The 16,918-nt window shown below is 43.5% G+C and overlaps 1 protein-coding gene across 2 annotated transcripts; it reads left to right on the top strand.

Annotated features, from left to right (window-relative positions):
* Window positions 1-229: 229 nt before the first annotated feature.
* On the top strand, window positions 230-15,571 carry Stard4 (StAR-related lipid transfer domain containing 4). Of its 2 annotated transcripts, NM_001106159.2 has the most exons (6): window positions 230-397; window positions 4,496-4,610; window positions 5,732-5,781; window positions 8,226-8,352; window positions 9,284-9,398; window positions 11,046-13,147. In NM_001106159.2, the coding sequence occupies exons 1-6, from the start codon at window positions 360-362 to the stop codon at window positions 11,273-11,275; spliced, it is 675 nt and encodes a 224-aa protein (NP_001099629.1). In that variant the 5' UTR covers window positions 230-359; the 3' UTR covers window positions 11,276-13,147. The 2 variants fall into 2 exon arrangements, with proteins under 2 accessions (NP_001099629.1, XP_017456407.1); XM_017600918.3 differs by lacking the exons at window positions 230-397; window positions 4,496-4,610 and adding an exon at window positions 6,470-6,706 and having other exon boundaries at window positions 5,735-5,781; window positions 11,046-15,571.
* The last annotated feature ends 1,347 nt before the right edge of the window (window positions 15,572-16,918 follow it).

Raw genomic sequence — 16,918 nt, 5'->3', positions numbered from 1 at the left:
CACACGTTGCTCCGCTAACACTCCAGAGGTTCCCCCCACCAGGGTCCGCACGGGGTGGGGCTGAGGGTGTTGCTCGCCTTGACCGGAACAGCCTGCTGCCTTCTGATTGGCTGTGGTCGGAAGGCGCCCCTCTCCCATTGGCTGCTTCCAGCCGTGCTGGGCGGGCTGGAAAACAGCTTGCTGAAACGCGCGGGGTTGCAGGAGCTGTGAGCTACCTTTTCCTGGACTTGGCGACTGCTTGGCATCCTCCGCTACCGGCCCGGAAGGAGAGAGGTCGGCCGAACGGGATCGAGCAGTGCCGAGCGGGGCCGACCGAGGCTGAGCGTTCCCTGGAGCTGCTCCCCGCAGAGGGGAGAGAGATGGCTGACCCTGGGAGCGGATGGTCACAGAGTAGCAGGTGAGACCTGAGTTGGATCAGAGCTGCCGCCGTTCAAGGGCCGTGAGCCCAGCAGGCCTCAGTTTTCTCATCTGTTAAATGGTAACAGTAGTCGCGCTCCCAGGGCTGTGGGGAAGGTCCGTAGGAGCATGCCCCGCGGTGACTCCTCAAGGGGCATCTTCTCTCACCAAGCTTCCACGGGGACAGGGTCCTTAAGAGACACTTCCTCTGTCCTCAGTATTTTGCAAGTAAGTCTATGGTTTTAACACCAGAAAGCTACAGCTGCGGATTTCCTTCGTGTCGGCTGAGGGGAAATGATGTGAGGTTTGGGGATTCAGGAACTGGGATTGCAGTTAGATACATTGTGGAGGTCAGGCTTTTATGCGGAACTTGGGCGAGTCTCTGGATCAGCTTTCAGAGTTTATTTTTCAAGACTGACCTGTCAACTCAGATCAAAGAGCTTGCTTTGGAATTTTCGTTCTCTCGCGTATTTGCCTTTGGGAGCTTGAGCAAATAAAAATAACTTTTCCATTGCAGTTATCCCCTTTCTGTAAAGTCGCGATACAGGATGAACTCTTAAGGCTTGTCATGAAACTCAAATGAAATAACGCAATGTAAAATTACCAGGAAGACCTAACACATAGTAAGAAGTCACTACTTTAAAAACCATTAAGAAAATGAATGAAGGGCATTAAAGACTCAAACACTACATTAGATTCAGAATTCAGCTTGTGGTATCATTAGGATGTAAATACTGTGTTAATCATTGTAAAGAGTGCTAACCTTGTCAGGCTGTGGCGAGGTGACCATTTGAAAGAGGGTCATGGTGCACACCACAGAAGTGTGTGTTCCTTTAAACTGAGCAAGGGCCGGTCTCAAAAATAGGAAGCGACTGTTCTTGAGTTAGAAAAGTTAAATTACTGGCTCAAGATGTGTTGGAAATTGAGCGTTTGTTAACACTTTTATGTTACAGTGTATAATTTAATAAGGCCTTAGTTTGCTCTCTTGTTGAAAGTCTATTGTGGCTTGTTAAATTGGCACGATTCACATAAAAACCATATTAACTGAATACTGGAAGGTTAAAAGTTCTGAAACAGAACCTTTAGTGGGCTAAACCACAAAAGAACAGAAAGTTTATGGACACTATGAGTATTTTCTTTCCAGTTGTGTGCATGGGGTGTGTGTGTGTGTGTGTGTGTGTGTGTGTGTGTGTGTGTGTGTGTCCGGACTCCTGTGGTATATGTGTGTGTGTGTGTGTGTGGGGGGGTGGTTAGCACTTTGAATCCCTGAGCCATTTGGAGGGTCCTAAAATGTCTCGTGTTTAAAAGGGAGTTTATCACCATTTCACTGTGGTGTATAGTTGAGAACAACTAGAACTCTTAGTCAGGACTTTGTTGCTAATACACAGCTTCAAGAAAATCTTCCCAAGCTCCAGTAGTTTCCATTCAAGAAAATATGGACATAGAAAACATCAACGTAAGGTTAGCGGCAAAATGGTGCAAAGCAGACAATAATTAACTCTTGGCCCGAGGATTAACAAGATCAGATGACCTTTTGTGTGGTGTGGTTGGAGTTCGTTTAGTTGGGTAGTGCCTCTTATCTCTGTTGTGGTTGGAGAAGTCCTTGACAGAAGGGTCAGGGAAGGAAAGATTGAGTTCATAAGAGGAAATTCAGAGCGATATTGAAAACCGTCTCCACGGTTGAAGATTGTGGGAGGGTAAACTGTGTGCTCTACTTTCAGTTAATCCAAGCACCTGCTTTTATCAGGAGGGAGCTGAAACCTGGCCAACTCCAACCTCGTCTTCTTTCACTCTTGGAGAGGGGCTCCCACAGACGCATTGCAGCTTACGGGGTGACCATTATTTATCCTGGACTTCCAGGCGGGAATTCACCTCTGAGTGCAATGCTGCAAGGATTGAAAGAGAACTTTTGACGTGATTTTCACTTCTGTCTCTGCTTGCCTCCTCCTTCGGCATCCTTAAAGAGGCGGTCAGTCAGAGTTTCTAGAGTTTTAGCTTTATAATTGTCACGGAGATTTATATAAGGGATGGAATGAGTCTAGGTAAAGACTCAAAACTGGATCTTACCTATTTCCCTTGTTTAGAACTGGATGCATACGAGATACTGGTAAACACTTAGTAGCTTCACCTGGAGAAGCTGTTCGTTCGTATGGTAACTTTATTGTTCTTCCGCAGCTCACAAACGATTGGTATAAGTGGCAATACATAGTTTATTCATTGGTTTTCTCCAGTATTCTTGTCAGAGAGCACAACCCTGAGCCCCCGAAGACTCTCTAGCTAAAAATGGTAGAATGTAAAGGAATAGTTGCGGTGTGCACCGCAAGAAAACCAAGACTTTAGGGCAGTCCATCAACAAAGCGTAGGAGTGGGGCAGTCAAGCTCATCTGCATGGAAATGGTGTCCAGAAGCTTAGAAGGGCATCGGCCAGCAGACGGCAGTGATATGAGTTCCCGATCCTTATCTTTATAGGTAGCCTGTGTCGCTTACCTTCCTCTCCTGGCTTTGTACAAGCTGGTTGACTTTCCATTCCCTTTGACTCCTACCAAATACAGTTTTTAAATAAAAGTTCTTATCTGCCACCCACAGGAAGCTAGCAGAAGACCTTTGGGTTACAGACTGGCTTTGTCACAACGATCCCACTCCTGGATAAGTGTCTTTTATAAGCTCTCCAAGACTTTGCACTTGTTCATAGCCAGCCTTGAAAGAGGTCATTGTGCTGGCTGTTAGGTCGGCAGGCTCTGGAGTCGCAGCATATATTCTTGACTGGTAGGCTTTCGGAGTGAGCGCACCCACTTTCCCTGGGTAGGTGGGACCTATACTTACACAGTTTACATCCCTTTTATGGATCTCAAGTTTTAGGTTATTGAATTTTTCGTGTGTGCTTTCTCATTTCTCTACTCAATTTTAGTATTTGAGATTTCTGTACTGTACACTGTGATATTTAAATATTGGCCACAGCTTTGATTTATCCCTGCAACCTTTAGGTTTTTAGATCAATACGTCTCAGCTGTGGTTGGAAGACAGAATTGTTAATGAAGCTTTTCCTGGTTTCCTTTTTTCAGTCATTCCATGCTTGTATAGTGGTCAGCTTATCTCTGTTAACCTTATACAGGAGTAGAAAGAGTAGGGATGCTGTAGGAGTTATCCTAAGAAAATGGCAGCGGCGTCAAAAGACGGTAAAAGAATACCGATTCTTGTCGGGGGCAGGGGCATGTCAGCAGTGCTATTAAAGCCTACTGTGTGCCCCATTGTGTTCTAGGTGTTAGTGGAGCATATGACGAAGACCCTTACTCTACTAGGTCCATAAGGTTATGGTAAAGAGTAGAGTCATGTATGATACATACATCGGCTTCAGACACTGCTAAGCCCACTGAGGAATGAAAGAAAGATTTTATAGTTACTTGAGAAGTCTCTGGTACGGGCAGGAGTTTTAACTGCAGTTGGCATTGTACTTTGTTAGTTTACACTAAGATTCGGAGTCCAGGAGTCTAAGCAGAGAAGTCCCAAGTCCAAAGATCAAAAGCCTTGACAGACTTGGCCTGAGGAACACAAAGCCCTAGGGAATGGAACCCTAGGCAGTGGGGAACGGTGGTATGAATGGAAATCTCTGGTAATCATTCAGGCTTGAGGATCTGGACTCATTTGTCATTTGTCATTTTAATAACGTTAATAATAAATTGCTGAGAAAATGCTGGGCACATAGAGATGCACCATCAGATCAACGTTCTTGGTCGGCCTATGGATGTGGACTTTGAAACTGCCTGGCGAGCTGAGAGTTAGAGGGATGCTTTGAGCATCAACAGCCTGGAGATAAGAGAGCCACCTTCCCACTCTCATGAAGTTTGTCTCCTTTTTACGGTTTTATATGCGTGGTTCTAATAATAAAAAAGTCCTGATTATTGTCTTCAGCTATGAGTTATTCTTCCCAGGGTTTCAGGAAAAACCTCTACCCAGCTCTTTCTCTCAGAGTTTCTCATTCATTCATTGGGAATGGGGTTCACGTGCCCGTCTGTCTTTCATCGCTCTCTCAGGAGAATTTACTCTGAAAGATTTGACTTACTCCAGTATTTGCTGACACTAATCTTGGCTTTTATTACAGGAAGCTCAAAATGGAAGGACTGTCTGATGTTGCCTCTATTTCCACAAAACTTCAGAACACTCTGATCCAGTATCACAGCATTGAAGAAGATCAGTGGCGGGTTGCCAAGAAAGTGGTACGTGTGTAATTACTGTGTGGGTATTTAATGTATGGCCAAAGAATTGTCTGATGACTTTTGAAATATTAGGAAAAATATATAAGATAAATAATGTGTTGAATGGATGTACAATAATTAATCTGCACATGATTGGGTGGGTCATCCTCCAAAGAAACAAGCCCAGCAGCTCTTTGCTGGACCTGCTAATAGGTTCGTGCCCAGGAGAGCGATGAGCAGTTTTACAACTCAACAAAGAAAGCAGATCATTGTCAATTTAACAAAGGATAGTCAGTGAGAATTTGCACCAGGGCCGGAGAGATGGCTCAGCTGTTAAGAGCACTGACTGCTTTTTCAGAGGCCCAGAGTTCAAATCCCAGCAACCACATGGTGGCTCACAACCATCTGTAATGAGATCTGATGCCCTCCTCTGGTGCATCTGAAGACAGCTACAGGGGACTTATAATAAATAAATAAATAAATAAATAAATAAATAAATAAATAAATAAATCTATCTTTTTAAAAAGACACATTTAAAAAGAAAGTTTGCACTCATATCAGTTGGGAAGGGTGTGAGCAGCTGGTTAGAATTCCTCTTTACCATGTGATTTGGCCAAGCTGCCTTGGCCGAGCACTAGAGCCAAGCATAGAATGTAGGCTCTTCTCCAGTTCTCTAGTTAGTTTTATATTTAAAAGCCAGAGGGGAAATGATTTGGGTGGGGAATGTAGGAACAAATTCAATATAACATAGTCACGGTAAATGTGAATTATTTGAAAATGGAGGAACAGTTTCAGAATGAAGTATTTAATGTTCCTAATGGCACAGACCGGATGTGTCAGTAACAGCAGCCAGCTGAGATTGGAGCGAGTAGTAACAGCCGCTAATCTAGTTCTGCAGTTGAGTTTTAAAGTCGTTCAACCTCTAAGCTACTGACAGATCTGTAAGGTACAAGATGTGGCTGCCGTGTGATACAGAAGGAATTCAGACGCAGATATCTTTGTGACTCGAGTAACTACTGTCTCTGATAAGCTGCCTACGTTGTTTTTAATGCAAAGTTAAGCGATCTGAACGTACACAATTACTTTGCAGTTTGAGGGTCCACCTTTGTGATTATCACCAGGCACTGTCTTTGTTTTCCTAGAAAGATGTAACCGTTTGGAGGAAGCCCTCGGAAGAGTTCAATGGGTATCTGTAAGTAAATGCTCCATTTTCTAACTCACATACTAGGTTACGTGATCAATGTAAAAGTCAGCTTTCATTTTTACGGTTTTGTGCACTCAGGGAAGCAAATTGATCATGTGCACTCAGGGCCCTAAGAATGGCCAAGTGCTTTGTAGGTCGAGTTGGACATAAAAGCAGTAGGCAACTACAGACCTGAAGTCCTAGCCTCGCATACATGACCTTGTCATGTCCCGCATTGGTAAGTATTGTTCTTTTAAAGGATTGTTCTTGTGACACAGGGTGGCCTCGGACTCACTACTGCAGTGAGTCCTCGTGGTCATGTGCTGCTTCCTGCTTGAGTTTCCTATGTGCATGAATTCCTATGCCCAGGTAACATTCTGATAAAAATTCTCCTTGAAGATCCCATCAGTAAGATAATAGTGATTTAAGTATTATGAATATTAAAAACTAGGTATCTTGATACTAAATTTTGAAAACATCTGCACTTGGTAGAGTGTCGGTAGCCTTTAAATATTATGTTTTAAAAGATTACATAATAATAAAAGAAAATATACTATAATACAAATAGAGATGAATACCCAGCCCAAACATAGGGTTATTTTAAATATATATTTTTATTGAAATATTTTTACCTAAGACAAAATTCCCCTTTAAATAGTAGTATTATGAGTAACTTCTGTTTTTCCTTCCCTTATAGTTGAAGATGAATTATGCCTATAGTCAAGAAAAGCATGCTGATTTTTGTTGTGCCAGCATGGACAGTTGCCATATGGAATTAAGTAGAATGTTCAAATTCTTAGGACTCAGCCTTTTTTAAAAATGAATCGGCTGACCTCACTTAGTATATGCAAAATGTTCTGTAGTTTCATACCAGAGATGCTATTTCCAGAGAGATGAGCTGTACACAATTTTTGACATGGACGGCAGATTGGAGGTAAATCAAGCATTGTAAGCAATCTAGGAATTAATCCTTTCGATCGGTAGTTCCCAGCAGGGCTTGAGAAAGGCAGAAAGCACTGGGGAGTGCACACACGCTCAGAGAAAAGGCTTCAGGGAGTGGATAGTTTGAGACGCAAGAGAAGAATAGACATTTCTTTAAGAAATGAGGGCAGGAGAATTGTGTCTGCTACGCAAACATGGATGAGAAGCTCATTTAGGGAAGAAGTAGTGCCTCTCCAGCTAGAGCATCAAGCTGGGGACACGGAACCAACTTTTGAATGGTGCTTCAGTTCTACACGAGGACATGCACTGCTGCTTGCCCTGTGACCTAGTTCTGTCCCCCCTGGCCTGGTCCTCACAGGGTTTTGAATTTACTGGAATAATATTGAGAAAGATGGGAGTGATAGGTGAGAATTTAAGAGGGGCTGTATCAGGTTGGCAAACAGCTCCTGGCAGTCCCTCTGCTTGTGTACAATCTGTGATAATATGCAGCTTTTTAGAGAGCCCTGTGGCCATTCTTCAACTCACATCCAGAGACCTTTGAAGCTAACTGTGCGATAGTTGGAGGAGCGGATGAAGTGGTGTCCTGTTGGTATATGTTTAATCACAGTGACGCTGAGTCCATTTGTTACTGTTTTGGATTATCCTAGCATGTGCTTGGTCCATCCTCTGTTGGATTATCATTTTCATTGATTTTAAAGGGAACTGCTCCCATATTACCTCTGGAATAACTGTGTGCATTTATATGTATTATACATATCTTCCCCAAATCTACATCTAGAAAGTTCTTAAAAGCCAGGGTAGTCATGTGTGGGTGCAGTCTCTAACGTTTCGAGTGAGATGCGTTTCTAAACACGAGCTGAGCAAGAATAAGCTGCAGGCCAAAGCGGGGAGAAAGCCCATGTGGCCTTAGCCCTGCAGGGAGAACCACAGGCAACTAAGGTGTGCTGAGAGTGGGGGACACAGTCTCCCCAGGGAACAGTGGATCCACTCTTATCCAGGACCAAATGTGAGCCCTGGAAAACATCCTCACAAGTAACCTGCAGGCTGAGCAGGTTACAGTTAGGAACACATGTATATAGACATGTATGCATATAACAACAATTAGTGAATTTGAACGAGGGGGATGAGGTCTGTCTGGGAAGGCTTAGAGGGAGGAAGGGGGAAGGGGAGAAAGATACACCCGCACTAATGCCTGAGGGTGACTAAGCCAAGGGCGTGCGTGACTAAACCGAGGGCAATACTGAGTGGAAGTTGTGAGGTGTCCTGTGGACAGTTTGCGGCTCTATTTTAACATGAAGAGACATCACTATGTCTGTGATGGCATTAGCAGAACCTTTCGTTGTCTAATTTGATTAAGGACAAAAGTAATTTGACAAAAATAGGACTTTTATCTATTGGACAAGTTGTTTTTCCTTTAAAAACCCTCTGTTCATTTCTACTCGCATTTCCAGTGTTAGCTCTGTGCTGAGCTGCTCACTTGTACAGCCTTTGCTTTGGTTTCTGTCTTCTAGATATAAAGCCCAAGGAGTTATGGATGACGTGGTCAATAATGTGATAGACCACATACGCCCAGGGCCCTGGCGCTTGGACTGGGACCGGTTAATGACTTCACTGGATATTTTGGAGCACTTTGAAGAGGTATGTGTTCAATGACATTGCTGCAGAGGGTGTGTGCGCGTGTGTGAGTACATGCACGGCAGAGAGATAGAGACACCACATATATGTGAGTGTCAATGTTTGTATATGCTTACACTCGTTACATTAATTGAGAAAAGCACTCATAGCAAAGATACCACAGAGAGGCCTACGCTGCCTTCTAAAAGTTGGATTGCCCCATTCTATATAGTTCTTTCTTTATTCACTTTTTTGAGGAAAGATCTCACTGTGTAGCCCTCACTGGCCTAACACTTGCTGTGTAGACCAGGCTAGCTCAAACACAGAGCTCCACCTTCCCCTAGTTCCTGCCTGCTAAGATTAAAGTTGTGTTTCCAAATTTTAATGAGCGTTCGTTCTGAGCGTTCCCCCCACTATGCCTCTACCCTTGTTGCTTATGAAAATCTCCACCATCTTTAATTATAAAATGTAAGGATCTAAAAATCTCAAAGACAGAAAAATACCTTCCCTGTATTTAGGTTTCTAGTTTAAATGTAGATTTCTCCAGTTATATTAAGTTAAAATCAAAGACCAGAGATAAAAATGTTGCCTAGATAGCTGTCTAGCTTGTGACCCTTCAGTATATTTATTTTTACACACACACACACACACACACACACACACACACAGACACACACACACACAGAGTAGACCCATGTGTTTGGCTACTTTAATTGAATTGGCCTTCTCTAGTGGAGATTCAGACACTGAATGTGTCCTTGGATGTTTGTTCATCATTGTCAGGTTCATATGGTATCCTTGACGTTTAGGAAAGAGATTTTCCCTTCCAGAGCCACTGTAAGAGTCGCCATTCTGACGAGAGAGCATTGTGAGTGTCGGTTCTTACTAGACACTGATCTTGGTATGCGACTGTTTCTAATGGTGACCCCCATCTTGCCTTTTGTCTTTTTTCTAGAATTGCTGTGTGATGCGTTACACCACTGCTGGGCAGCTTTTAAATATTATTTCCCCGAGAGAGTTTGTTGATTTCTCCTATACTGTGGGCTATGAAGAAGGACTTTTATCCTGTGGTAATAACCTTAACCTCTTGTTCTTTCTTTAAGTCTACTTCAGATACTTAGTTTTTACCATGGGCCATTCTTTATAAGACATGTATTTTTTAAAGATTTTATTTATTTTATGTATGTGAGTACACTGTAGCTGTCTTGAGACACACCAGAAGAGGGCATCAGATCCCATTACAGATGGTTGTGAGCCACCATGTGGTTACTGGGAATTGAACTCAGGACCTCTGGAAGAGCAGTCAGTGCTCTTAACCGCCGAGCCATCTCTTCAGCTCCAAGAAATATTTGTTAACCCTCAATTATTGCTATTTTCGCATCTTTGGTTGGTTGGTTGTTTTTTTATGCTAAACTCCAGTTTAGCATTAAACGATAGTATAAGAGTTAACAGTAGTAAGAATTCGGGATCTTGAAGTGTTTCTGTGGGAATGTTTGGGGTATTTTTCAGGAGGGAGAAAAATTTACCATTTAATTGAGAATATATGTTGTTTTATATTATTATCATGGGGACTTTTTTTTTATTTTTGTGTTAGTTACATTTGTTCTCTGGTAATTTCACACATGTTCTCCTCGCCTGCCCTGGCTGTCCCTTCATATGGCCTTTCTCACATTCATATCTCCGCTTTGTTTTGTGACCCACTGAGTTTAGCAGCCAGGGCCGTCTGTGTGACTGAAGTTTAGAACTTTCTCTTAGAGCCTGGTGGGCTCAGCAGTGAGATCACGAGTGACAATGGCTCCTCCTCTCCTAGAGTGTACCAGTGTTCAGTGCAAAGGGCAGGGTCCTATGAGCCTGTCTCCACTCACGTGTTGACAGGACCAGTCTTGTGTGGGCCCAGTGAAGATGACTACAGTTGTGAGTTCAAGACAAGACAATAGTAGTTGTTCTGGGCATAGAGCATGGCACTGTGCAGCCCTTCCCCTGAGGCCCTGCTACTGGAATGTTCCCTGGGCCTTGCAGGTATAAATGACTTGTTTAAGGATGAACCCTCAAACATGTCTGTTAAGTTTTTATTCTCGGTTACATAATTCTTCACCCATCCTAGAAACATGACTGATTCTGGGAAAGGGATCCAATAACTGATATTTCATTCTAGGCCTTCAGAACAGTTTCTTGGTATATGTACACACACACACACACACACACACACACACACACACACACACACACACACTTACTTGATACTTTAAAGAAAAATTTCCTTCTTTGGATTGTGTCATCTTTCTCTAAAAATATTGCACTAGAAGCCTCCTGTTTTTAAAGTGTGTAGATAAATTAATACTTAATTATGTGTAGAGCGCTCTTGAGTTGTTCATCTCACTGGTGAGAACTAAAGTTGGGGGTGGCTGTGTCTGTGGGAAGCAGTTATGGTGCCATGCGTCTTGTTCTTGTCACCTTGTGGCCTGGATGATACTGTGTCCTCTACTCTGAAGGGATTAGAATTTTCCCCCTTACCTATCTTCCAACCCTGTGCCAGAATTCTCTTTGGTAATTATCTTTCTCATTTTGCTGTGCTCCGAACTCCTGGGGATTAGTTTTCATTAGGATGACTAGGAAGAAAACTATTTAAACAAGAAAGCTAGTCATATTTTTTAAATGATAGTTGGGGGAAATGCTGGTTATTGCTATTAATGATACTATTTTAAACTGTCTTCTAGGGGTAAGTGTTGAGTGGAGTGAGACGAGACCAGAGTTTGTCCGTGGCTATAACCACCCCTGCGGCTGGTTCTGTGTTCCACTCAAAGACAGTCCAAACCAGAGTCTCCTGACAGGCTACATCCAGACAGACCTGCGTGGCATGATCCCTCAGTCTGCGGTAGACACAGCAATGGCAAGCACGCTAGCCAACTTCTACAGCGATTTGCGGAAGGCTTTGCGAAAGGCATAGTGTGTTCAACTCAGTGCCGTGGTTCACTGACTCTACTTTTCTCCCTCTGCTACGTGACGTGTACAAGTCCTCAGTTCCTGCCTGCTGCGGCCTGTGGGAACGGACACTGGAGGTGTTATAGGTGCCATAGTACAATCTCGTTTTCTATTAAAAGTAAATAGCTATGTAAATAGGGCATTTAAAGTTTCCTAAAAGTTTTATTTGCACCTTGTTTGGTTGTGGAAGTGTGTCTGTGAGTGGAAAGGGTGAAATCCCGAGGTTCAGGTCAGGCTAAGTGCAGTCTGTTCATACGGGTCAAATAATACCTTAGGAGAGAGCTGCTGTCTGCTTGGAAATTAGAGTGTGCAAACTCATGCTATTCATGCTATTTTGGAGCTTTTTGAACATTTTGTAAAATTACACGGGTTCCCAGTGTAAATGTGTTTCTCTTGCTGTGTTCCGGGAGTTTGCCGATAGTTTAGACAAAAGGAAAAAGTCCTCCAAAGTCTGTAAAGATAACGTGCACTGTTCATTGACTTATACCATTTTAAGTATTAGAAAGAGCACAGGTGACAGGAATGGCCATTCTAGTAACCATAGGCACAAGTCAGTGCAGTTTAATTTTGATATCTAGGTAACGTTCTTCTGCAAAACATACTTGTGTCATTATGTGCATTCATTTGTTCTGGGGATGACTGAAAACAGCCAGGTATGCACTGGTGACATCACACTGAGCAGTAGCTGTCACTGAAGGACGCAGCTAGTGGTGTCCCCTCATCACCAGCCAAGGCCAGTGCTAAAAAGTCGGATTCAATGACTGTCCTAGACACACTTCCGTTTTTAAACTAGCGCTCACCCCAAAGCTACAGACTGCATGCTAAAACGTTCAGTTCTGATGTAACTTCCATCTAGAATTGTAGCAAAAGCATCATGAGAGTCAGCCAGGGGCTTAGATGTCCCAGTGACCAGAATGAGCTATGAATGGAGCTGTCTCATGTGAGCATTCCTTCATGGCTGTCACACTCCAAATCATTCTTTGGCTTTTGAATATCTACCTGGTTTATTTGTGACTCTGTGTCCTCCACACCCATTGTGTGTTTGTGTGAGCACTCAGAGCTCAGTGTTGTGTGTCAGGTCCGAGTGTGTTATTTTTTCTGCACCTCCCTGGCCTTACGCACTTCCCTTTCCTTCTTCTGTTTGTGTTGCTGGTGGGTGGGTAGGTTTGCCTTTTTGATTTGGTAAATGAGTTCTGGAAATACTTGCAGGCAGGAAGCCACACGAAGGCCTCCAGAAGCCTCCGATGGTTCAGCTGTGTGAGGGGGTGGTTCAGTGCGGGAGGCCCACTCTTCCCTTTGCATCAGTTTGTTTCTCCAAGTGTGAAGTCACTTCTTTACGTTCGCGTGACAGTCAAAAGGGAGACTGGCTTTCCCTTTTAAAAGTGTTTTCTTGCAACTGGTGATAAAGGTGCACAGAGAGCAGAGGTTCAGTGTCGGCGTTCCCGGTGGATGAGCTCATAGCTCTGGAACTGAAATACCACGTCCAGGACCTGCCAGAAGCACTTCCCCCAGAGGGTTGGTTCTCAGTTTGTTCATCGCTAAGGTCCTTGTCTGAATTTATCGTGACTTCTGAACTGCTAGATTTCATCATTGCTGTTCTCTTCAGCAATAGGAAAAGAAAATGCAGACTGTCCAGGGAAGATTGCTAAGTTTTAACTGTTAGATGTGTCTTCTGTGACTTTACCTGTCTCTAATAGTGTAGAGCAGTCTCATATCTCCCATTAGTGTGTCCGTGGTGTAAAGGGACGAGAGCGTGGGTACCAGCACTGCAGTGCTGTCAGGACTCTCCCTGCCTGAGCCGGCGTCTCTGAGGATCCCACTCCTGCCCAGTCTCTGAGCTGGTCTGAGCTGGTGTTCCTTCGTTCTCAGCAGCTAGACCTCCAGACAGCCAGGGTGCTGAGGTAATTCCCTGCGGAGCGTGGACCCACCACAAGTAAAAGAACCCTGGTGGAAATGTCTTCATGGCCTTTGTGGGTTTCACAGTGGGCTCAGAAGTTATATGTGAGCTGTCTGATACACGTGTCTATTAATGTAGAGTTCATGTAAGCTACAGTTTACCATGGTAAAAGGGTGAGTGTCCTTTAAAAAAACATTTGAAGAGCTGTGCAGCCATCACCACAGGGCACTCCCAAGATCCCTTTTTTTCTGTATTCACTGGGCATAGTCATCTAACCAGTGTTTACACAGTGGCCAGCATAGGGGAGAGGATGAAAAAGATGACGTCAGAACCTCCTAGGTTTTACTTCTGAGAGTAGAGTCGTGTGTGTGTGTGTGTGTGTGGTGTGGTGTGTGGTGTGTGTGTGTGTGTGTGTGTGTGTGTGTGTGTGTGTGTGTCTGGGTGTATAAGGAGTTGGAGGGTGGGCGTGTGTGCATGTGTGTGTATTTAAGCTCAGGAACATTTACATGTGTTAAGTGTGTTTATCTCGAGTATTGTAATATACAAATGATGTGAAATGAGGATACTTGCATAGTGGGATCTGCTGCTTCTAGAGCAATCCTATTGCAGAAAAATAATACAAGCCATATATGTAACTTAACGTGTCCTAGCAGAGGCTGGGACATGTTGGTAGTGAAGGAGCATTTACTGCCCTTGCAGAAGCACCCACCACGGACGGGGCTTACAGCGTCTATAATTCCGTTCTGAAGGATTTTGTGCCCCTCTGGCCTCTGCAGACATAGGCATGTACACAGTGCATACACACACACATGAAGGAAAAAAAAAACACTCAGACATAGAAAAAGTACACAGCTGAAACCCATTGTAGCAGCGTTTTCTTTGACTCCAGATCCAAACTGATCGCAAGGCATTGAGATGCCGTAGGGGTCTATTAACTCTTTGAAATAGGACGGGCGTTTTCCTGTTGGCACCCGTCATACCTCAAGCACTCATTATCCACATGAGGTCTGCAGCTGTCGTAAGAGCAGCACCAGCCTACAGCACCTTTCATTTGCTGGAAGAGGAAGGGGACAGTTCAGGAATTGCTTTCTTCCACAGAATCTCTTAGAGCTGAGCACCGTGAGTGCCGGCTGCACAAGACGTGTACTTTAGAAATGTACATACATAAATTACTGGTTTCCAGTAAATTAAAAATTATTGCCTCAAAATTATTTTCACTCCAAGTGACTTTTGATAGGCCCGTGAAGGAGAAGTGTAACCTGTCACATTGCTGTGTGGATGAGCGCTTCCTGCCGTGTGTAGCTTGCTGAGGAACTGTGTGTGCTCTGGAAACACACGTTCTGGAGACACTGCTCTTTTTCAATGAAATTAGTTTCATGTAAGTGACATTTTGGTAGGAGATACTGGTTTTTGTTTTAAAAAAAAATCTTGATCACTCTTCAGTGATTAAAGCAATACTCAGCAAAAATCTTGATCTCTCCTCAATGATTAAAGCAATATTCAGCAAAAATAACAGTAGTCGTATTCTTAGTTTTCTGTGCTATAAACCACTGGAGCATTAGCTTATGTTTAAATATCAGGGTTTCTTTCCATGCACACAATGGGTGTATTTGAAACCGGGGGTTTCCAAGTGTAAAACTGTATCCCGGTTATCAGGATGTTTCCCTTCATCTTCCTGTCTTTTCTACTTGAGGATCATCTGATTAATACTTACTGAACTAAGCTAATGTATCACGGTAAGAAGAATATACCTGAGGTTCTGGAGAAGGGGAGAAAACACCCCAGTCCTTGTCCCCGTTGGGTCTGAGAAGTCCCCTTTGCTGAGGGTGGCACTTTGTGTCTTTATGAGAGCACAGTCGCCTCTTTAGGACCAGATACTCAATTAAATGTCCGTCGTAGCTTTCTGAACCCAAAAGAGAAGCTAACAGAACCAGAGAAGCTAGTGGAGATCTGCCTTTGATGAGGACTCCTTTAAAACTTACATGGACGTTTGTTCGGGCCTTTTCGCCCTTCTGTCTTTCCCTGTGGTGCTGAGGCCTGGTGCATGCTGGGACTGAGCTACACTGCTGGCCCCTAGGTGAGCACATTGGTGATGAGATCTGAGGAAAGAAGAAGCACGAGCTTCTACAGCACAGGGCTGGAGTTCTGGTCTCCTCATTTTATTTCCAGGGATTATGCAGATACTGCTGTGTACTAAAATTCATCTCTTACAGTCCAACAAATGATGTATTAAGATTATTTTAGGAAGTGTATTATTTTATGTATCTGTATGTGGAATTAGAATAAAGGACTGCTGATATAAATGAGATGTATATTTTTAAATTACAGTGGAGTATATGTGAATAAAGATTTCTAGACACTCTTGCTACTGGTTGTTGATCCTGTTTGTGTAAGTTACTTTAACCTTAAGTACTGAACAAATGCTTATATATCTAAATTTAGAGAATTTATTAGAGAATAACTACCTGAACTGTTTTCAAAGTATAAATCTGGAAAATAAAGTTAACACATGCTAATCTGCCAATGTTTCATATAATATTAGCAACAATACTGCTAAGTCTTTATTTGCAATTTGTAACCTTACATTGCAATAATAACATATTATTAACTGACAAAGAGAAGAGGTTTATTTTGGCAAACACGTCTGGGGGTCCCAGTCCAGAATTCAGTAGCCTTGCCTTTGGCCTCTTCTAGAAGCAATGTACTATAGTAGTAGCATGTGCTGAGGAAAAGCATGTGTGCGCGCGCGCGCACACACACACACACACACACACACACACACACACACACACACGCACACTTACCTCCGGATCCAGAATATCAAGAGAGGAAAGAAAACCAGAGTCTCATGTCCCTTTCAGAGTGTTCCCTGGTGACTTGTGTACCTGGCATTAGGCACTGCCTCATAGAACCACTGGGACCAAGGTTCAAGTGTGTGTGTCTTTGTGGAGTCATTCAGCATCCACTGACGGCAGCTCTGACACAGCTTGGGAAAATGCACAGTAACAACAGCTGTCAGCACATACTCACGTAACTGTGCTAAGCTGGCTAGGAGTAGTAGATACTTTAAACTGAAACTGTTTACTAGGACACCTAAAATCTAGGTTATAAAAAGAGCAACTGGGGATGGTGTAGTAATGGGAAATATATGGCTATGATGTGGCATACACAGAGTCTCCTCACTGTAACATCTGGCTGTGTTACCTGTCCCTGATGGCTTTGGGAGGGGATTAGGTCACTGTCATAGTTTATTGTACAGTTAAGGTCGCCTAGATGCCAAACCTCCAGGCACCTTATCTTGGACTTTACCCCAGAAGTGGTAGACATAAGTGTTCCCAACCCAGCCAGTTTATGGTATCTTGTTATTAGAGCTGGAATGGACTTACACATCTGGATATAGGTACTCATTAATGTTTCCCAGCTGAAGAGTCTAAGAACCAGTGTTTCTGCAGTTGTCTTGATCGTTCTGTTAAGACAGAACTGACCGACCCTGGGGATTGATTGCAAATGCATTCAAGTTGAGAAGGCAAAGCCATGGCACTGTCTGTCTGTCTCTGTCCCCATATAATGAAAGCTCTAAAAGTGCCTGGGAGCAAGGATAAGGATTCCCAGCTTCTTGGAATGTGTGCCTATGGTGACTTTAGATAAACAGCCCTTATCACTGCTCATAGGTTGAGCTTTGGGGGGGTAGATGTGAGGTTTCTTTGGATG

This window comes from Rattus norvegicus, chromosome 18 (genome assembly GCF_036323735.1).
Source record: "Rattus norvegicus strain BN/NHsdMcwi chromosome 18, GRCr8, whole genome shotgun sequence".
In the NCBI taxonomy this organism is placed as follows: Eukaryota; Metazoa; Chordata; class Mammalia; order Rodentia; family Muridae; genus Rattus; species Rattus norvegicus.
The sequence above is the reverse complement of the archived record's forward strand: the minus strand, read 5'-3'. Positions and strand labels throughout refer to the sequence as shown.